Raw genomic sequence first — 22,754 nt, 5'->3', positions numbered from 1 at the left:
GGAGATTGGTTTTAAGAAGCCACAGTGAATGAGACTAGGAAAAGGAGACTTAGGTTTTCATTCTGGCTCTTCCACCAGCTCCTTAGACAACCCCAGGTAAGTAATTCCACTTAGCAGGGGCCTCATTTCCGCATCCATAGAATAAAGGACTTGGACTTCTCAGGAGTCACCAAACTTCAGCCCAGGTGAGTCTTTGTATGGTCTTCAAGCTAAGAATGCTTTTTATATTTTAAAAGGGTTAAAAAACAAAACACAGAGGTGTACATATGACGGAGATGCTATTGGCCCACAAAGCCTAAAAGTAGGATTTGGGGTAGAATCCAAAGATCAACATTTTTAAAGTGGTTTTTCAGGTTACCCTGATGCATATCTAGGTGTAAGATCCACTGGGGCAGATGGTGTCCAAAGCCTTCTAGCTCCTTCTAGGATTGGGCATTCTTCTACAAAGTGTGGTCTTCTGATAATACCTTGAAACAAGTTTCTTGCCAAAGAGTTTATTTTGTTCTTTGCAAAATGATTATATCACTATATTTGGATCCTTACTTTGCCATTTGTTGGGTAATCTTAGCTAAGTTACCAAACTCTTATCCTTAGGTTCCCTGTCTATAAAATGGGGACACCACTGTCCATCTCAGAGGTTTGCCCTGAGGATTGAATGCAAACCACCTAGCATGAGTTTGGAGTGACATGGATGCTCAATAGATGATTACTATTATAACTGATTAAATTTTATTATCATTAAATCTTGGCCACTAACCATGCCAAAACAAAATGTTAGGCTACTACCTTTCAAAACTATTTATGAAAAAGTTAGAGCGGTTGTTAGAGGTGAGAACATATCCTGTTAACAGAGAGCAAAATCTCTTGTATTTCTCCTTTCTTTCACAGTGTGAAGGTATCTAGCTGGTAGAACATCACATGAAGGGACACTAGGAACAGACCTGGAAAAACTAAAAAGTGTGAAATTTTACTTATAAAGTTTCTTCCTACTCAGTCAAGCTAACAAAATGACCAGTTCAGTCCTCACACTTGGTGGCAACAGCAGGTCACTTTTATAGGACTATTCCCCCAGTTGGTTTTGGAAAGGAAGAACAAAGGTCTCTGATTTTTTTTTAACCCACATTAACTTTTACTTATCATTCAACACTAATGTGCCTTTTTTTTCACGTAAGAAAGTACTGTATCTCTTACTTTACAAGTAATATCTAGACCATAGGAATTTTCTCCTCTACTTGTGGCGCCTCCCATTTTTTCAATTCTTGAGATCACTCCCAAAGGAACATCAAGTATTAGAGCAGAATCCTGTAATGGACAAAAAGATAAATGTCAATATTTCTGTCAGTATAATTAAAACATCAAAAACAAATTTAAAACAACCATTTTTTTATAAATAAAGTATGATATAGACTACACATGAAAGAGCAAGCATTAAAATAATCAGTTATACAACCAAAATGCATCCCCCAAATGTGCCATTCTGCATTGCCTCCACAATGAAGATTAAACTCCTAGGTATACAATTCAAGGGCCCATGATGCTGCTTCCAGCCTGTCTTTGCAGGCTTCTATCCCATGTCATTCTGTGCACCAACTAAAGTGAACACCTTTATTGTTCTTCAAATATTTCATCTACATTCAGGCCTATGTACTTTGTGCACGGTGTTCCCTTTGCCTAGGATGATCTATCTTTCCCAACTACCAAAATTCTTCCCGTGGCTTCAAACTAGGCTCAGCATGCATCACCTCTCGTGAAGTCTTCCTTTCTAATTAGATCACATAGTATTGACCACTTCCTACTCTGAAGTTCTACAACATTTGATTTAGATTGCTGTTACACCACTTGCTTCACTCTATCTTGTTAGCATGAACTTCAATGTCTGTTTTCCCCCACTAGAAAACAAACACCTAGAAGTTGTGCCTATCTTAGGCATGAGTGCATTTCCCAAAGCGGAAGGACCTGAATGTATAGCAATGCTTCTCCATCATTTTCTATCCAATGCTGGCTGCAAAGGTTCCATAAGACTGCTGGCATGACAAAAGCACGTTAGCGAAGTTATTCTACAATCCTTGCAACAAGGTAACAGCAGCTACCGTATACAGAATTCCTTGTCTGTGCCAGGTACTGCAACAGGGGCTTGACATGCATCATCTCATTTTATCCTCACAACCATTCTGATGTAGGTGAAGTATCCTGTTCCTGGATGTGGCAATCAAGGCTTTAAAAACCTTCAGGAACTTGCTTAGAAAATCTCAACCCTTGAGGAAGGGATGAAATTCAAGATGAGGTCTCGGAACACACATCAAAGGAGCCATAAAAATGGTCCTACACTTTGACTCCACAACTGTACTTCTAAGAACTTATATTACAGCTATGGCACACCAGAGGAAAAGCTGTATGCATAAAGATGCTCAAGGGAGCCAGAGGTGAACATCAGGGTGTAGAAAATTACATTTAGTCAACTCAATTGAATTAGTATGCAGCTACTAAAATAATTATGTACATGGAAAAAATAAGTTTAAATAGAAAAAAGAAGCATACAAAATACACTGTGACTAAAACAATGTAAAATACATATTCATATGTACAAAGATGGGAAGGGCTACACAATTTTTAAAATCTAATATTTTCTTTAATGCTGTGTTAGATGGCTTTGATAATAAAAAAAATTTAAAGGTGCTTATTAAATTTTTGTTTTTTAAAAGATGTCTTTTCAGGGGTACAAATAAAAATTATGTTTTTTCTCTTACTTTAAATCATTCTCCTTAAAACACAAAATAAAAAATTAAGCATTTCTTCATAAAATATAGTTCATGGGTATTCCAGAAATTCAAAAAGAATAAGACTGTGGTGCATTCATGCTATGGAATGCTACTTAGCTACAAAGATGAATGTACTGTGGATACATGCGACACCTGGAAGAATCTTAAGGGCATTGTGCTAAGTGAATAAAGCCAATCTCCAAAGGTCATGTGCTGTATAATTCCATTTATAACATTCTTGAGATGACAAAATTGTAGAGACAAAGAGGAGAGAAGTGGTTGTCAGGGGATGAGGGTAAGGAGAGTGTGGCTATAAAGGGGTAGAATGAGGGAGATGGTTTATATCTTGACTGTTGATGACAATTACATAAATTTATAACTGGCACTAAAAGTGACAGAATTGAATGCAAACATATACAAAAAATGAGGGCATGAAAAACTGATGTGAGAGAAACCAAGATGGCGGCTTAGGTAAACACCTGAACTTGCTGCCTCGCACAACAACTTCAAAACTACAACTAAAAAACAAAACGGACATCATCCAGAACCACAGGAAGACTGGCAGGGTGGAAATTCTACAACTAGAAGGAAAGAGAAAAGCACACTGAGACTCAGAGGAGGTGCAGAAGGCAGAGGTGTGGAAGGCAGAGGTACGGAGGCACGTGCGCAGAGAGGGCTGGCAACTGAGAACGCGGCTGGCTTTTTCAAGCCAAAGTAGACACAAGCTCCCCACTGCTCTGAACTCCAGCTCTGGGCGAGACTCTGGGGACCCAGACTCATACAGGGAGAAACTGGACTGTCTGGCAGCGGGCGGAACTCAAGGGCAGCTTTCTCTCAGAGGTGCATGCAGTGATTACCAAGGGACACTGAGACCCGGGGGCCTCTTAGGGCAGGGCTGACGGGAAGCCATTGCTGTTTGCTCCTCCTGAGACTGCCCCATCCAAGCTGTGCGCAGAGGCTTTTGCATATGAATGGCCTGGCCCTTTGAAATCTAAACTTACCTATCAAACTGCAGCTGAGTCAGAGAGACCCAGAACATCCAAAAGAAGGCCCAAGGCCCCACAGCAGCTTGCATTGCTTCACAGCTGGGCCTCATCTGGGCACCTCCAAACCCCAATCAAAGAAGAGGAATCTGCAGATCTCTCCATACCTCCTGCTGGGTGGCCTCAGGCAGAGGCTAAATTAGCACCTCCTTGGAGATCCAAGAGCCAGTGTATCCAGTGGTCAGAGTGGAACCATCCAGATTACAACTCCTCAGATCCATAAGGGACACACTCAGGGGGCAGACTCAGTGAGCACCAAAGCCCCACTGAAGCAAGTCTTGCCTCATAAGGCTATCTCCAGCACAGAAGTTCTCCCATCGTAGACACAGCTGATCCTCAACCAATTGGCCTGGAGGTCATTCCTTCCAGTGATACCAACAACAATCAAGGCTTAACTACAACAAGACTGTACACACAGCCCACAAAGGGGTGCACCAAGAGTGTCCACCTCAGGTAACTGGGGAGGCTGAGCCACTGGGCCCTATAGGACACCTAGCACACAAAGCCACTCTATTAACACAGGAAATCAGCCAAACTGCAGAGACAAAAAAACAGGTCACAAATGAAAGAAATGGAGGAAAGCAAACTACTGGATATAGAGTTCAAAACCACGATTATAAGGTTATTCAAGAATTTTCTAGAAACCGCCGATAAATTTAGTGAGACCCTCAAGGATATGAACAAGGACCAACTAGAAATTAAGCATACACTGACTGAAATAAGGAATAATATACAGAAATCCAACAGCAGACTAGAGGATCGCAAGAATCAAGTCAAAGATTTGAAATACAAAGAAGCAAAGAACACACAACCAGAAAAGCAAAAAGAAAAAAGAATCCAAAAATTTGAAGATAGTGTAAGGAGCCTCTGGGACAACTTCAAGCATACCAACATCTGAATTATGGGGGTGCCAGAAGAAGTGAGAGAGCAAGATATTGAAAACCTATATGAAGAAATAATGACAGAAAACTTCCCCCACCTGGTGAAAGAAATAGACTTACAAGTCCAGGAAGTGCAGAGAACCCCAAACAAAAGGAATCCAAAGAGGACCACACCAAGACACATCATAATTAAAATGCCAAGAGCAAAAGACAAAGAGAGAATATTAAAAGCAGCAAGAGAAAAACAGTTAGTTACCTACAAGGGAGCACCCATATGACTGTCAGCTGATTTCTCAACAGAAACTATGCAGGCCAGACGGGAGTGGCAAGAAATATTCAAATGATGAATAGCAAGAACCTACAATCAAGATTACTCTACCTAGCAAAGCTATCATTCAGAATTTAAGGTCAGACAAAGAGCTTCACAGACAAGAAAAAGCTAAAGGAGTTCATCACTGCCAAAACAGTATTATACGAAATGCTGAAAGGCATTCTTTAAGAAGAGGAAGAAGAAGAAAAAAGTAAAGATAAAAATTATGAACAACAAATACATATCTATCAACAAGTGAATCTAAAAATCAAGTGAATAAAAAATCTGAAGAACAGAATAAACTGGTGAATATAACCGAATCAGGGGCATAGAAAGGGAGTGGACTGACAATCCTTGGGGAGAAAGGGGTGTGAGGGGTGCAGGAAGAGACTGGACAAAAATCATACACCTATGGATGAGGACAGTGGTGGGGGGGGTAAGGGCATGAGGTGGGGTGGAGTGGGAACCAGGTGGAGGGAAGCTATGGGGGGAAAAAAAGAGGAACAACTGTAATAATCTCAACAATAAAGATTTTTAAAAAACCGCTGTAACTGTATTGTGCCAATGAATTTCCTGGTTTTGATAAAGCAGTACAGTTATTGCAGAAGTTGGGTGATGCGTACACAAGAACTCTCTGCACTATTTTTCAAAGTTCTTGAAAGTTTATAATGATGCCAAAATAATAAGTTTAAAAAATATAAGAGTATGGTTATTATGATGTAGAGAAAAGAGCACAAGCTATTAAGTTGGACATAAATGGTTCAAATCTGAGTTTTGACATTTATTAGCTGTATGATTTTAACAAGTTACTGTATCTCTCAGCCACATTTACCTGTAGAGTAGGGTTTATCCTATCTAATAAAGAGGGAACATGCTAATCGACCATCATGCCATCACAAAGATGGTAGCGCCCACAGCCAATAAGAAGGGAATGTGCTAATTGACTGTCATGCCCTCAAAGATGGTGGCACCCACAGCCACAAGATGGCAGCGCCCAGTCCCCTCAGGCCCACTGGGGCGGCAGGCGCGCAGCACGGCTGGGCCCACCCCCATGCGGGTCCAGCCGCTTAGCATGCCTGCCGCCAGAGTCCCTCAGTGCCCTCAGCCCCCCAGCCGCCCAGGGCCGGCCCGAGGTGCAGGCAAGCCTCAGATGGTGGCTGCCCAGCCGCTCAGGGCCAGCCCAAGGTGCAGGCAAGCCTTGGATGGTGGCTGTCCAGCCACCTAGGGCCGCCTCAGGCTCAGGTAACCAGGGCCGGCCGAGGCTTGCACTGCCGGCAGTGGCAGCAGCAGAGGTGTGATGGGGGCATTGCTTCCTGCCCCGAGGGCTCCCAGACTGTAAGAGGGGACAGGCATGGTTGAGGGACCCCCTCTGCAGTGTATGAATTTTCATGCACCGGGCCTCTAGTTAGAGATAATGGCCATAAATTATCTGGCATGGTGCCTGTCATATGGTAGCTAAAAAACAATGGAAGTCATTATTACAGCAAAGAATCCCTTATTATTTGAAAGACATAGCTGTGCTATGCAACTAGAGTGGCTCAGTATGCTCTGGCATGTAGCTACAGGCCTTTCTGTTTGTACCTATAAGGAGGCATTTTTTTAGCTGTTCATGGAATAAGACACCTCACTATATGACTGAAATCCAAATCCCTAATTAAAAAAAGATACTACTCAGTAACCATATACATACATAGCTGTATATTATAATGTATTTATTTCTTAATACAATCTAGTTATTAAAACATACTGTCAGGCAGTCTGTTATTATGCTTAGATTATATTGAGATTTATTAGTGTCTGTTCAACTGTATTCCTAAATACATAGAGTAGACATTAAATAAAAGGTTGACACTCTAATAGCAACACAGAAGAAAGAATAAAAAAAAAGGAAGAAGAATTAAAATTGAGATGAGACTTTGCTGTTCTTTGTCCCTGTACTAATATGGTGGGAATTCTATAGCTCTGATTGTCCTGACCCAACACAAAACACAAAATAGGACACTGAGGCCCTGGCCGGTAAGGCTCAGTTGGTTGGGCATCATCCTGCACACTGAAAGGTTGCCAGTTCGAGTCCAGGTCAGGGCACTTGCCCCGGTTACAGGCTGGATCCCTGGTAGGGACGTGTAGGAGACAACTTATCAATATTTCGATCTCACATGGATGTTTCTCTTTCTCTCTTTCTCTCCTTTCCTCTCTCTCTAAAAATCCATAAAAATCTGAGGAATCTCAGAGGGAAGGGGAGCAGAGGGAAGAGATTAACCAAAGAACTTATATGCATATATACATTGCTCATAGACACAGACAACAGGTTGGTGAAGGCCTGGAGCAGGGCAGGAACCGGGTGGAAGGAGGCAATGGGGAGGGGGGGAGATGAGGAGACATCTGTAATACTCCCAACAATAAATATTTAAAAAAAAGTTTTAAAATCTTTTAAAAAATGGAACACTGAGGAAAACTAGTCAGCTTCTGACCAAGGGCACCCACAGTATAATGAGGCTACATGCCATGTACTCCCTGAATGACAGGTTCAAAATCAGATAACCCAGCCAGCCAAACTGGAAGATCCAGGAATAGGAAAACTAGCTTCCCTCTCTAGAAACCTAAGTCATCACTATCTAAATATCATTAAATATTTAAGGATTCGTAAAGGTCCATTCTAACTCACAATTCTGTGCCTCTGACCTCTAAGTATCTAAAATAGTTCAGCAGTAAATATAGCAACCTAAAAAGATGCATTCATTTACTATCTCTCTTTTAAGTGTATACTGAGTAACAGAAACTGTACTGTTCCCTAGGGACCATGGAGATGAAATAAGATGCAGACATTGCCCTCAGGGAGCTCAAGGCCCAGTGTGGGAGATAAGACACATGTATCCAAATAGCAACAATGCTAGGATGCAAGTGCCAAAAACCATAAAAAAGGTCCAAAGTGGAATGAGAGGTTATAGGAGGGCAAGATGATTTCCTATCAACTGGGTCACATGAAGGTTCTGTGGTGAAGGTAACATTAAAGATGATACTTAAAAAATAAAATAATATCAGTTGGAGATTACCCTTCATGAACAGGCAACAAGGATATCAGTTATCTATGTGGAAAAACATAAGGATTTTATATTTAAAAAAGAACACACACACAAGTAGGCCAGGGCCAGGTTTAAGATAGGGTGGCTGCAGAATTCTCTGGGGAATAGTACTCCAGGGCTTGGATCAAGATGATTGGGTTCCATGAAATGTGTTTTGAGAAGAGAAATTCAATGACAGAATGATGGTTTATGAAGACTCAACTAGTAGCACTGAGCACTCCATGAATGGGAGTAGAGGACTAAAATTCTGTACCTCTAAGTCTCTCAATGAGTATAGAGGACTATACCCATTCCTTGGAATCCTGGAGGCTAATGTTTTAGTGCAAGTGAGAGGCTATGAGGATCTGAAAGCGGAGAGTGACTGAGGTGGAAAGCAAAAGGAGATGAGTGTCTGGGGAAGAATCAAAGATGACTCAGATTTTGACTCAAGTGCCTGGGACAATAATGGTCCTACCATGAGATGTGAAGAACATAAGAGGAGGTTCTGGAGGAAGATTAACTTTGTCAATTTTAGACACACTGGGTTTGAGGTTATGATAAATTATTCAAGAACAGATATCTAGGTGGCAGCTGGAAATACAGAACTGGAAGAGATCCCAAAGGACACTCAAATTAAAAATGTCCAGAACTAAACAAGTGATGTTTCTCTCTCCAAACTCCATCTTCCTGTCTCCATGGCTGGTACTCCAGTTACCAAAGCTGGAAACCTAGGAGTCATCCTTGTCATCACCCTTCTCCATTATTCTTAATCCAGTCTCTCATGTTTCCCTCTTAAATAAATCTCCAATCTATTAACCTCTCCCCAACTCTACCAGCAACTTCTCTGGACCACTGGAAAAGGCACAGTGGTCTCTTTGCAGCTACTATTACGCAGCTTATAATCTTCCCTCCACCCAGAAGCCTGGGTGATCTTTTACAAAAGTAAATTTGATGCTATCATTCCTCCGTTTAAACCACGTCTGAAGCTTCACATTGCTCACCTCTAAACACCCAAACCCTTAGCAGAGTCTACAAGGTCTAGGTCATCTGGCCATCATCAACCTCTCTTGCTCATCTCTCAATGCTCTCCTGGCCTCCAACCCATCCACACTGTCATCTTTTCATAATCTCTTTGGTCTCAGGGCCTCTCATATGCTGTTCTCTCAGCTTATTTTCTCCAACCCAGCTGCTGCCCAGCATCTAGGTAACTCCTATTCATTCTTCAGGCTACGGGTCAAGCATCATTTTCTCAGGATAATTTTGCAGGCTCCTTAAACTGTTGTACCCCTGTACTATTCTCATGAAACCTACCACAGCTTGTTGTTATATATTGGTGTGATTATCTAATTAACATCTGTCAATGCCATCAGAACTAAAGCTTCATGAGGGAGAGACTATGTCTGCTGTGTGCACCACTATTTCCTACCACCTGGCACAGTGCTTGGCACACAGCAGGCTCTGAAACAGTCAATGAATAAAAAAATAAAAGATCAGGACTAGAGCTATAGAATTGGAAAGCAAATGACAGCTGAGAAAGAAAAAGTTGAGTACAGAACTCTAGGGAAATACACAGAACTCTAGGGAAAGAAATGAATTGCAATAAAGGCAGGAGACAGGCAGGAGACAGAAAGAAGCAGAAGAGCCAAGAATGCATTTCGAAAGGAAGGAAGGAGTAATCAACAAGACCTATAGCTGCAGAGAAGTTAAAAAGTTGAGGACTCAACCAAGGCCACTGGAACTGAGCAGTAAAAGAATAGTTTCAATAGAGAACAGAAGCCAGAACACAAGAAGTGAAGGAGTTAATAGATTGAAAGTGGAAGCAGTGTGGACTAAGTTTTTAAAAAAAGTCTGGCAAAGAAGGGGAAGAAAGAGGATAGTAGTATCAGGGTGTAGCAGGGACGCAAGAAGGTGTTTTAAAATAAAGAGACTGGAGTAGGTCTGTAGGGTGAGGGGGAGGGGAGGAGCCAATGAAAACCACAAACATAAGACTTAAAGAATAATGGGGCACTAAGGCTCCAGAGAAAGGCTCAAGTAGAGGGATTTGCTTTGGACAAGATCTAGGTCCTTCCTCTCAGATAGGAGAGAAGGAAAGGATGTGTGGAAACAGACATCATCAGGTGATGAGAGGGAAATTTATAAGAGATTTGTGAGGATGACTTTTAACTTTTCAACACAGCAAGAGATGAGGTCAGCTAAAGAACATGGAGAAGGGTGTTACAATTAAATTACATTCTGTAAACTGAAAACAGTGTTAATTTTGCAGCAGCAATATAAGATAATTTAAGATTGAAGTTTAAAAGAATACCTAGAGTGTGGATGCTAAGTTCCCACTGATGTTCTTACCTACAGACATACTAGGATGTTTTATTATTCTAGTCTTTTTAACATTATTTCACCTCCTTTAAAAAAAAGAGGTACCAAATCCACTAGACAGAAGGAGCTTAAAAAGAACAATCTTGAAAAGTTTCCAATGTATTTTCCTGAAAAGATAAATACTACAGGAATCCTCTTTATTCTTGCTTATAATGAATTGGTTGGGCCTTCCCTCAGGAAAACGTACATGTCTGGCTTTGAAATGTCCACAATGGAAGGTAAATTTTGCTTCCCTTCTGGGTGGTATCCAAGACTTGCAGCTGAAATTGCAGCCAATTAGAGAGATCATGGAACCTAAGTGTGGCCACACTTGTTAGATGCCCAGCTTTTGGGTGTCATGGTACCTAGCACCTGTCCAAAGCTCATTTCAGAACCAGACATTTTTGAGAGAGTCCTGTGGACATGCAAGGTATCCAGCCATGTCAATTCTCCAAGTCCAGCCTCTGCACTGGTAAACCATCAAAAAGCAAAGTAAACAGACCTGTTCTTCTGGTCCCACACAGAAATACCTTTACTGAATAAAAGTTAATGTGTGTTCTGTCTTTATAGAGGGTCTTGCATGGTATTCAAGAATCTTTGGGTGGGAGAAACCAAGATGGCGGCATAGGTAAGCACCTAAACTGCTGCCTCGCACAACAATTTCAAAACTACAACTAAAAGACAGAACGAACATCATCCAGAACCACAGGAAGGCTGGCTGAGTGGAAATTATACAACTAGAAGGAAAGAGGAAAGCTCACGGAGAATCAGAGGAGCAGCAAAGGAGGGCTGAGGTACAGAGACACGCGCAGAGAGGAAGGGCGACTGAATGCCTGGCTGACTTTCTCTGGCGGGAGGGGGAAGGAAGCCCCCGACTGCACTGAACCCCAGTTCCGACTGCACTGAAACCCAGTTCCAGGCGAAACCCCATGGACCCAGGTTCATACAGGGGGAGTCTGGACTGTCAGGTAGAGAGAAAGGCACATGGAGACTCGGAGACCCGGGGGAGCCTCGGCGGGTCTGGAGGACGCTAGTGCTCGCAGAGAAAGCTAAATGCGGAGGGTGCCGCAGGCATTCCCTAGCAGAAGGGAGTCAGAAGCTCCTGACTGCACTGAACCCTAGTTCCGACTGCAATGAACCCCAGTTCTGGGCGAGCCCCTGGGGACCCATGCTCTTACAGGGGGAATCTGGACTGTCAGGCGGAAACTCAGGGGAGTTGCGGAAGGCAGAGGTCTGGAGGCGCGCGTGCAAGGGCAGGGCTGACAGGAAGCCAAGACTGTCTGCTCCACCCTGAGACTCTGCCCCATCCAAGCTGAGCACAGAGGCTTTTGCAATTTTGCAAGTCTAATCCTATAATGCTGTCTCCAGCACCGAACTACCAGCATAGACACAGCTGATCCTCACAGCCAACTGGCCTGGAGGTCTCTTCCTCCCAGTGATACCAACAACAATCAAGACTTAACTACAACAAGGCTGTACACACAGTCCACAAAGGGGTGCACCAAGAGTGTCCACCTCAGGTTAACTGGGGAGACCGACCCACTGGGCCATATAGGAAACCTAGCACACAAAGCTACCTTACCAACTCAGGGAAGCAGCAAAAATGTGGAGGCAAAGAAACAGATCACAAACAAAAGAAATGGAGGAAAACAAAGGACTGGATATAGAATTCAAAACCACGGTTATAAGGCTTTTCAAGAATATCCTAGAAAAGGCCGATAAATTTAGCGAGACCCTCGAGGATATGAAAAAGGACCAACTAGAAATTAAACATACACTGACTGAAATAAAAAATATTATACAGAGACCCAACAGCAGACTAGAGGAACGCAAGAATCAAGTCAAAGATTTGAAAAACAAAGAAGCAAAAACACTCAACCGGAAAAGCAAAAAGAAAAAAGAATCCAAAAAGTTGAAGATGGTGTAAGAAGCCTCTGGGACAACTTCAAGCGTACCAACATCAGAATTATGGGGGTGCCAGAAGAAGACAGAGAGCAAGATACTGAAAACCTATTTGAAGAAATAATGACTGAAAACTTCCCAAGAATCTTTGGGTGATACTCTGCCTGAAGAATTGAATCACTATGCTCCTATCTTTTAGAGGAAATCCTAACAACAAATTTGTCCTTGAATTTGATCCAGGAAGAGGTATTATTTCTGAGTTATCAACCGAAAATGAAAACTATATATATATAACACTTTTCTCATCTCATCAGCAGTCCTAATTCTAGAACAAAATTATACTGCCAAGGGTTGGCAACTACTTATTTGGAAGTCTTAAAAGCTTTCACTCCTTTAGCTTTCTTCACATCCCCTATATTCCATTCTATTTTTAAAAGAAGTGTGTGGAATGACCAGGAGTGAGAAATATCAATCTTCAGATGGTGATTATCTCTGAAGTGAAGGGAAGATGGGAATTCTTCAGCTAGGTGTTGGATCCTCAGATGGTTATGTTATCCTTTATAAATTTTGTTAAATATTTCAAAATAATTTTTCAAAATGTGTGGGGGTAGTGGTGGTGAATGATGTTCTAGGTGGAGAATATGTCCTGAAGGAAAATCCAGAGGGGAGAAAGCATAGGGCTTGTTTAGGGAACAAGCTTGATCCAGAGTGTGTGTTGGGGCTGAATGACAGCTAGAGCTGGAATATAGAGAGTAGAGGGAGGAGTGGAGAAGGGGTGACAATGAGGCTGGATCCACATTACATGGAGAACGACATCAGATGTATATTTCAAGAAGGGAAGTCAGATTACAGCATGTATGATGGATTAGAGAGATGAGTTGGGGGGGTGGGCGTTGCAGAGGACTGTAAGTACCTGGCCTAAAGAATCGGAAATGAGGAAGGAAAGGAGCCAATGAGAGTTTCTGAGCAAAGGAATGATAAGGTTGTGAGAATGTCTTAGGGAGCTAACACGAATAGAGTAGGAGAAATTACTGCAATAGCCTGGGAGATAGTTGCTGGTGATAAGACCTTGGACTAGGGTGAGAAAACAGGACTAGAAAGAACTGGGAAAATGTAACGAAGACTGTAGAGGAGAAGGGAGAAGGGGATTAGAGATGTGATTCTAGGCCAGCCGTGGGCAAACTACGGCCCGCGGGCCGGATCCGGTTGTTCTATCCGGTTCTCTTGCTCTCCCCTCCGCTCCTTTACTTTGAATTTATATTAGTTCCCACAAACACTCCATCCATGCTTTTGTTCTGGCCCTCTGGTCCAGTTTAAGAACCCATTGTGGCCCTCGAGTCAAAAAGTTTGCCCACCCCTGTTCTAGGCAGTGGTTCTCAACCTTTTTAAGGCTGCGACCCTTTAATACAGTTCCTCATGTTGTGGTGACCCCCAACCAGGGTCGCCTAAGACCATCAGAAAACACAGATATTTACATTACAATTCATAACAGTAACAAAATTACAGTTATGAAGTAGCAACGAAAAGAATTTTATGGTTGGGGGTCACCACAACATGAGGAACTGTATTAAAGGGTCGCAGCATTAAAAAGGTTGAGAACCACTGTTCTAGGGTGACTAGAAGAAAAGTAACACCATTAAGAGAAACACAATGCCAAAAGAAGGAACTGGGAAGGGAGAAAGAGCTGAGGAATTTTGGTTTGGCCATATGTCTGGGCTGCCAGGTGGAAAGTCAAGGAAACTTCAGCAAGCAGTAAGAAATGAGAAACTGGGGTCAGAAGAAAGTTCAGCACTAGAAAGCAAAGCCAATGGGGAGGGAGTGTCTAGGTCAGTGGTCGGCAAACTCATTAGTCAACAGAGCCAAATATTAACAGTACAACAATTGAAATTTCTTTTGAGAGCCAAATTTTTTAAACTTAAACTTCTTCTAACGCCACTTCTTCAAAATAGACTTGCCCAGGCTGTGGTATTTTGTGGAAGAGCCACACTCAACGGGCCAAAGAGCCGCATGTGGCTCGCAAGCCGCAGTTTGCTGACCACGGGTCTAGGGAATGGGCTGGGTAGCATCTGCTTTATCTGTCAGCTGTTGTCGGATGGAATGAGAGTGTTTGGAAAAAGTCTTGGTAAATTCAAGACCTTTGTTAACATATGGTGTTATCTGTAGAGAAGTGACTGGAGCCAGGGAGTAGATGAAGCCAAGGGACAAAGAATGAATAGAGAGAAATGTATTGAGGATTGGGAGTTGGCAAATCTTCCATGGGGAGGTAAAAAGAGGAGCAAGAGAGACCAATCAGACTCACATCATCACAAAATCTGTTCTACCTGGGCTCCCAGTGCCTCCTAAAGGCCACCCTCCACAGTCTCTGTTCATTCTTTTTTAAAAAAAATATTATTTATTGATTTCAGAGAGGGAGAGAGAGATAGAAACATCAATGATGAGAGAGAATCATTGATCAGCTGCCTCCTGCACGCCCCTGCTCAACCACTGAGCCACGCTGGTTGGGTTCTATTCATTCTTTATCTTACTAAACTCTGTAACATTTCACACCATGCTCTACTCCTTACTTTTTGAGATTTTTCTCTTCTACTGACTTCCACCAAAGCCTTCTCAGATTTTCTACTGCCTCTTCTTTCTCTTCTCCAGTGGTTCTTCTCTTCCCATCATGGAAAAATGTTCATGTCCCCTAGGGTTCTCTCCTCAGCCCACATCTCTTTGAGAGTAATCTTGCGGATGTACATGATTTTTCCCAATACTGATATGCTAATAACTTCAGAAACCTTCGTCATGTTTCCTACTGCTTCTGAGCTATTTCCACCTGGTTGTTATACTGCTGTATGTCCACACATTCAGACTTATTTTCCCTGGGATTTATCTCCAACACATTCCTTCTCCTATAATGTCTATTTTGATGACTGGGAGCAGTCCCAATCATTCAAGCCAAAAAATCACAGGAATCATTCTCAACTCGAATATTTTCTTCAACTCATGCCTCTAATGGCCATGCAAATCCTGAATCTCTCAAGACTGTCCCCTCCTTTCTATTGCAACTAGGGCTGTATTAGGCTCTTATTGCTAACCTGGAAAATGAAAATAACTTCCTGCCTCCAGTCTCTCTCTTCCTAATGTATCATACATGCTGCAACCTGACTCCTCTTCCTGAAATACACATCTGATATGTCATTCTCCATGTAACATGCATACAGCTTCATTGCCTTCCATTCTCCACTCCTCCCTCTACCCCCTATATTCCAGCTCCAATAGAGCACTCAGCCATTTCCACCATATATGGTATTTTTTCATATTGCTATACATGTTATATGAAAACTCTCTACCTGATATGCTCCCCCCACTTTCCCTCCTGTCCAGGAAATTGATACCATTCTTCAAGACTTGGTTCAAATATTACCTCCTCTGTAAAGCATTCTATGACTCATCACACAGTTAATCATCCTCTCCCTTGTAACCTCATAGCATTACGCAACCACTGCAGACTTTGCCATGTTATACCACAATTACTCATCTCCACATCATTCACCTGGCATGATGTTAGATTCACCACAGGACTCAATGAAAGTTTCTGGAATAAAGATATGAACACATGAATAAGCAAAGAGTCAATTTGTCTTTCTCATCCTCTGTAGCACCTGAACTCAAAGTGTTCCTAGAAGGGAATCTGGAAGCACCTCTCACATGGTAGTCTACCAGATTACAAAGTATTACATGCCTAAAGTGGCCTCTACTGGACTCACAAGATCAACACCAAAAAAAAAATTCCTGAGTACCCTCAAGATCAAAAGGTGGCTATGATCTTTGAGATGTAGTAAAATCACAGTGATGAGGCCTGTTCCCTTCTAAATTCACTCATTGGATCCACTTTTACTGAGCACCTACTGTCTACTGGACTCTGTACTAACTAGGCACAAAGGGCCAAAAGGACCCACCATTACTTAGGACCAAAGACAAAGCAGCATATTAAGTAAGACAGAATTCCTTTATTTAGCACAGCCTGATTGAGTACCTTCATGTGCCAGTCTCTGTCCTATGTGCTGAGGATAGACAAGCATTCCTGTCCTCAGACAAAGAACAAGATAAATCAGTGAAATATATAAAATAGGAGATAGTGGCAGGTGCTCAGGAGAAACAAATAAACATGGAAGGGAGAGAGGAAGTTTTGGGAGGGGTATTACAAGTTTAGACAGAGTGGCCAGGGAAGGCTTCATAACAAGTGTTAACATACAGATATGAGAAAAAGGGCTCTAGGGACACAAAGAGGGAGTGATATCTTTACGGGAAGCTAGAGAAGGCTTCAGAGAGGACATGATTTTGTGGTGGGTTCTGAAGGATGAATAGTGGCTTCTGAAAGGGCATTCAGGTACAGTGGGAACAACACATGCAAGGTACAGAGGCACAGGAGGGCTTCTCAGGCTGGGAAAAGGGAAGAGGCTTTTTGTAGTTTGAGAACAGTATGGGAGATGTCGTAAGAGCCAAGACAAGAGAAGTTAGGAGGATTTTTATGCCATATAAAGGAGAGTGAATTTTATTCTAAAGGCAGTAGGGTGCCAACAAAGGTTTTGGAACTGAGAAGTAAGCTGATCAGCCTAGGTCTAAGGAGGGTTGCTCTGGAGGCATCGTGCAGGCCAGAGTGATGGGGGAAGACCATGAAGGAGGGCCACCATGACAATCTAAGGAAATGACTACTGTGCTTGGACAGCTGACTCGGAGTCAGATTGCACTTCCACTGCAGTGTTTACATACCTGAAACCAACAGGTGTCCACTTCAAAATGCCAGTGAGATGACAGCTCTTTGTCAAACAAAAATTCATGTTTTGCAACAGAATCCACAATTAATGCTGTATTTTTTATAACTTTAAGAAACATTATGATGACTGTTTTTGGGCTTCTACATAACCACGTAAGTGGCTTTCTTTATATGATGTTTTCTGCTATTAGCTGCTTGTTTTTATACCTGGACTAAATGTTGTGTCCAATCAGTCAAAAGGTTAATGTAAAACTTAGTGGAAGAAGAAAAAAATTGGCAGTGTCAAATGCGCATTTTATTCACCCATTCAGCACTAATTCCCACCTTCTAGAGTATCATATGAAAACAAAATAAAGCTTGCTAAGTGTCTTCCCAATTATAAAAAGACTATATACTCCTTCCAAGTGTAAGAGGAAAAAACAAAGGATGCCTAATTCCACCCGCTCTCCAAATACCCCAACTACTAAAACTTTTGGTGTATTTCCTCTGGCCTCTTTTCTACAGGTAGTTTTTGTTTGTTTTACATCATTTAGAACACACAATATACACAATCTTGTCATAGCACCAGTTTCAATAATTTTTCCAGTTCATCGTTAATGACAGCATAAAACAGAATCAGGCATATGTGTGGCTCAAGCCAAAAGTCTCAGAGGTGAAGGCATTATAACACTTGCATTAATTCTAAATTTTTGATGAATCTCCCCTACACAGTATTAGCATAAAATATTTTAATCTGTCCCAGTGTGACCCTTGGGAGCTGTACTGAATGAGTCTAATCCGTGCTTCACAGAAGCTACTTCATACATTCCAAGGTAGCTCTGACATGTCTCCCTTTGTCTTCTCTTCACATGAAAGATCAACATTTATTTTGATCATTGCTCATATTGCAGCACCTTTACTAGCCTGGTTCCCTTTGTCTGAACCATCTCTAGTTTGTCACTGTTCCTCTTAAAATATGGCATCAGGATTTGAACACGACTCTTCAGGTAGGACTACCATCTCATTTTGTCTTGCCGTTATTATACTTTTCTTAATTCACCCTATATGTCTATTAACTTTTTAATCAATCATGTATAATTACTGGGTCAAATAAGAATGGGCCCCTGTTGAAACAAACCTCTTCCATCTTTATTGATACAACTGTAAATGTTATTAATGCTAAACTTCATATTATTAGTTTCACTCCAAAATCCTAGCTGATTAAGATAGTTCCCAATTCCAATTCTGCCATCTAGCACATTGGCTAGTTTTGTGTTTTTCACATATTGGACACGCATGCTTTCTATGTGCTCATTTGCACTGCATTAGACACACTGGAGGCAAAGGGCCCACACTACAAGATGTGAGTGACCGCCCTTCCTGGTTGGTAGCAAGTTTTTAATACACAGTCTATAACTCCACCTAAATGTACTGCCACTATTCGGCCTATGTTTCTTTGTTGGGGTCTGTTACATGCCTTGATTAAATTAAGACAATGTGAATAACACTCCCAATGGTTTCTTTCTTTTCTTGTTACTTAAAAGTCATCTATTTAAATGATTAATTCTAGAATTGCTGCCAATTGTTGCCAAGAGTTGACATCTAGCTCACTGCTCTGTTAATTTCCAGACTCTTCTTTTGCATTTTGTAAAACGAGGAACATTTGTTCAGCTCCAGTCTTACTTAGAAGCCTGAATAGATTCACATAAATAAAATATCCAATCTCAGGACCCTATGGGTCTATGAATATTATAGAAGTAAACTCCTACAACTAAGGCAGCAGGAGTAATAAACAGATTTTTTCAGACTTTGGACACAATACTGAACATAAAAATAATCAAAAGATGCAATCTAATCTAGATTAGAACTGTCCTGAAGAAATTGCAGGGTAAAAGCAATAAAACAAAAGTGAGATTCCCCCAATAGTCTCACTATCTCCTGTGTAAAAGCTGCTGTTGGGCTCTCTTCCATGTACCCTGAACCTATTCACTCCCCCTTAGTCCATCTCATCAAAGTAAAGTGTCCCTTCAGGCCAGCCTGAGCAATGGAGACCCACCACATCTACTATAGGTCCTTCTGTGACAGTCACAGAGGCCATTCACTCCTTCTTTCCCTTCTGGAGCATATTGTCTCCATCTCATCTTTCCACCAGTGGAACATTACTTAAAATGTTGTGGTAGACATTTCGTGGCTCTGGAATGAAAAGGTAGAGTGGCATTAAGCCACACCATAGTCAGCCTAGTTCTAAACTGCTACCTGATGCTTTGTAATCGAACACTTAAAAAGTTCTAGAGAGGTGGGCCTGAACAAGGGATTCACATCAGTATCTTCTTCTGTGATGTTTTAAAAATTACAACTGTGCCTGGACCAAAGAGCTAGATGTTCTGATGTAATAAATCTAGGACACTGTAGTGTTTTTAAGCTCCACAGGTGAATTTTCTCTGTGCTTCTTCTAAATAACCACTGTTCTACACCCACCTAACTTCTCCAAACTAGCAAGTGGGTACAGTTACCAACCCCTCCCCACTATTATGAGAGACAAAACTTATTTTTTTAATTCACTCTATTCCTACATACATAGGTGTTAGTGTAAAATAAGCTTTGCATAAGCCAAAAATTAAGAGTTGAGAAGCAAATGTATCCCCCATGTTAATCTGAGCCACAGTCAATCTTGAAAGGTAGAAGAGAAACAGTTTAGCATTATCTTTAACAGTTAGGGTCATCTTTATGGTCTTAGATTCTACTTACCGTTTCCAAACTTCTTAAATAAAGACGATAATTTGTGATGTAAACTCTTCCCTTAATGGGGCCATTGAAAGGACATATGTAAATAACTTCTTTGTCTATTAAGATAAAAAAAGTACCCTAAAATAATGGAAATATATACCAAGATATACAACAAATGGCACTAATTTAATATAAACTATTTGGCTAATAACTACAATAAGTCACTGAAAAGTTTGAAAGCAAGCACTGGCAATGTTTCTACATTACCATGCTCCGTCCAGTGAGGCCATTAGGGAACGAGTGGGGCCACACATCACCTGTAGGCACTAGTGGTGCTTCTCTGAGCTTGCCCACCATGTTGTCACTACCTGGGGCAAGGGAATAACAGCTGGAGAGCAAAAGTGAATGAGGATACTGATGCTGCTACTCTCAAGAGGTTATAAAGGTAACTGCTGAGCTATTTCAACCAGAGGATTGCAATTCCGTAGGACAGTCTCATGGACTAACCATCAGATGGGGTTTGAAGTTTGCCAACCTCTAATCATACAAACATTGTGCTGTTTTTAATAAATGAATGTCAGCAGTAGAGAAGTTTTGATAGTCTACTCTTTCTCTTTTAGTAGTCCAGATGAGAGTTTAGCTAGATACATCTCAAACATTTAAATGATATAAAACAGATGGCCAAGAGAATAGTACAATTTTGGTAGAATCAAACATAAGGAGAAACTAAATTAGGAGAGTTAATTTATTATAAAAATGTATCTTTCTCTTATCTTTTAAGGATGTCCTTGAATGTAATGGCTTTTAATTTTTAAAAACAAGCTTGAAATCCCTTTCTCCTCAGGTACTAAATGAAAAATACCCAGTAAGGCTACTTCATGCTAATTCAGTTACTACACACCAGTTAAGGTTTTGGCACTGATACAGAGCACCAAAACTTCATATGTGAAAATCACCAAAAGTAAGCTATCCTCTTTGCTCTTATCCAGAAATTGGAATGCTTGCAAGTCGGTGGACATGAAATAGTTTCTCCTGATGCATGGTTAACTAATTCACAAAGGCACCACATCTATGACCTTAATCTAATTAATTAGCACCATCCATTTAAGCTAAACTATCAAGATCTTAGTCAATAAACCAAAGGTTCCCTGAAACAATGGTAACTATATTATCACCAAATATATGGATATCTGAAAGGGAGTCGACCCTAATGTAAAATGTGAAAGCCTACAATATCAGCCCTTGGCTCAGAAGCTGTCAGATGTGTCTGTATTCTTAAACCAGAATAATCTGGTTCTTCCAAAGTAGATACCTTCCTCTTAATATGAATTTTTCATGAAAAAATAAGTCAACAATAAAATTATGACATCAATATTACTAACTTCAGTTATCTGGCAAATGAAAGCTATTTTAAACCATTATGGTTTCCTATGTTTCAAAGAAGAGAATACTGAGATTCGAAGCCTTTAACTTGATCATTTTAAAGCATACATCATAGACTAAAAACCTTAATATCATTTTGTCCTTATAACCTCAAGCCATGAGAGCTTATCACTCCAATAAGTAACTTTCAAGAGATAACCCACATTTTTCCCCCAAAATAATTATGTCTTTGATACAGAGAAAAGTGTATCATTATCCTGGAGAGCACAAAGCTCTTGAAAGAACTCTTTGATCACTAATGCACAGAGTTCTCTCCATATTAACACTTTTAAACAAAGCTAGCTTATTTGTCTAAATTTGACTTCTAAGAGCATGAGGAATAGAAGCCACCTGATCCTGCTGGACCTCTCACCAATTTATGCAAATCCTAACTTCACAGGATCCTTACCAGTAATGCGAGTTTCTCCTGGAAGTCGAGGAACAGCCTCACTGAGATCCCGATTAACTCCATCTCTAGAAGTCTGTAAATGAAACAGTGGCATCAGAAGTAATGACATTACATTTGCACAGGTTTTTAAGCAACCTGGAACACAACTGACCAGAAATATACTTTATAAAGGAAAAAAAAATCAGAGAAATACTTATCATTATAGAACACTGGCACAGAAAATTTAAACTAAAACATACCCTGAAAATTCATTAGCAGTGATAACTTTTAGTCTGCAAATAATATTAGCATGCTTTTAACGAATATTAATTTTAAACACCCCTTCCAAGCACTTCACTATTAACAGCATTCAGAAAAATGACAAAAAGTAAATATTAAATGTCTTCTATAGATACATGTATACTGTGACAGTTTTTTTCATATTAAATATTTAGTCATTTACCTTTTTTGTTAAGAGTAGAAATGAAAACTTCTTTCAATGGGGCCTTACCTGAGCCACAGTAATCACAGACTCTTCTTACAATGCCAAAAAACAACCTTTATTACATATTGGGTTTCTTATTTTACTAAGATCCTTCCTCACTTAGGTAGCTTGATAAGAGGAAAGCTGTTATTGAACTTTGGAGCTGACAAGAGGCTTAGGTACCATCTACACAAATACTTGCCATGTCTCTAGGCCTCCTGGCTTCAGAGGTATTTCCAGGCCTGTGCCTTATTCAATGGCCACAGCAGCTCCCTCATGGAGGCAAGTAGTAACCACTGAAACCCACAGGGAAGTTCTAAGTGTAATATGACATAATTGGCCATTGTGACCCGGATGCCTAGTAAGGTGTCTCTCAATCTATTCAACTGCCCTAGTGTATTCATAGCAATGACGGGCTGGCTGTGTCCACTTTAGGGCATATGAGGCACATCATTAAAATTTGTTTGGACAAAAGGTTTTTCTCAGCATTACTTTTCATTCATTTTTTTCTAGTTGTTTTCCAAAATGTCACACTGCAATCATTTCATGTGTGAAGTTAATACTTCCCTCAAAGGGGTTTTGTGAATGTATTAAGTGAAACAAAATGCACAAGCACACTTTTGTGAATTATCAAGGGCTATGCAAAGTATTATCAAATGAGATAAATGGGAATTGTGTATTTAGGT

The 22,754-nt window shown here is 40.9% G+C and overlaps 1 protein-coding gene across 6 annotated transcripts in view; it reads right to left on the bottom strand.

Annotated features, from left to right (window-relative positions):
• Nucleotides 1-22,754, bottom strand: part of MTM1 (myotubularin 1) — a 109,874-nt gene that overhangs the window by 58,958 nt on the left and 28,162 nt on the right. For 3 of the 6 annotated variants that reach the window (XM_080652190.1, XM_080652191.1, XM_080652189.1), the window contains 3 exons: nt 21,606-21,678; nt 19,796-19,890; nt 1,192-1,302 (listed from right to left, as the gene is read on the bottom strand). In XM_080652190.1, coding sequence (XP_080508316.1) covers nt 1,192-1,302; nt 19,796-19,890; nt 21,606-21,678 — 279 coding nt within the window. Of the gene's footprint in view, nt 1-1,191; nt 1,303-15,844; nt 15,881-19,795; nt 19,891-21,605; nt 21,679-22,754 lie in introns of those variants that run through there. The other 3 variants (XM_080652193.1, XM_080652194.1, XM_080652192.1) reach the window with 2 other exon arrangements.

Source organism: Plecotus auritus, assembly GCF_963455305.1.
Source record: "Plecotus auritus genome assembly, chromosome: X".
Classification (NCBI taxonomy): domain Eukaryota; kingdom Metazoa; phylum Chordata; class Mammalia; order Chiroptera; family Vespertilionidae; genus Plecotus; species Plecotus auritus.
This window is presented reverse-complemented; position numbering and strand designations above follow the sequence as displayed.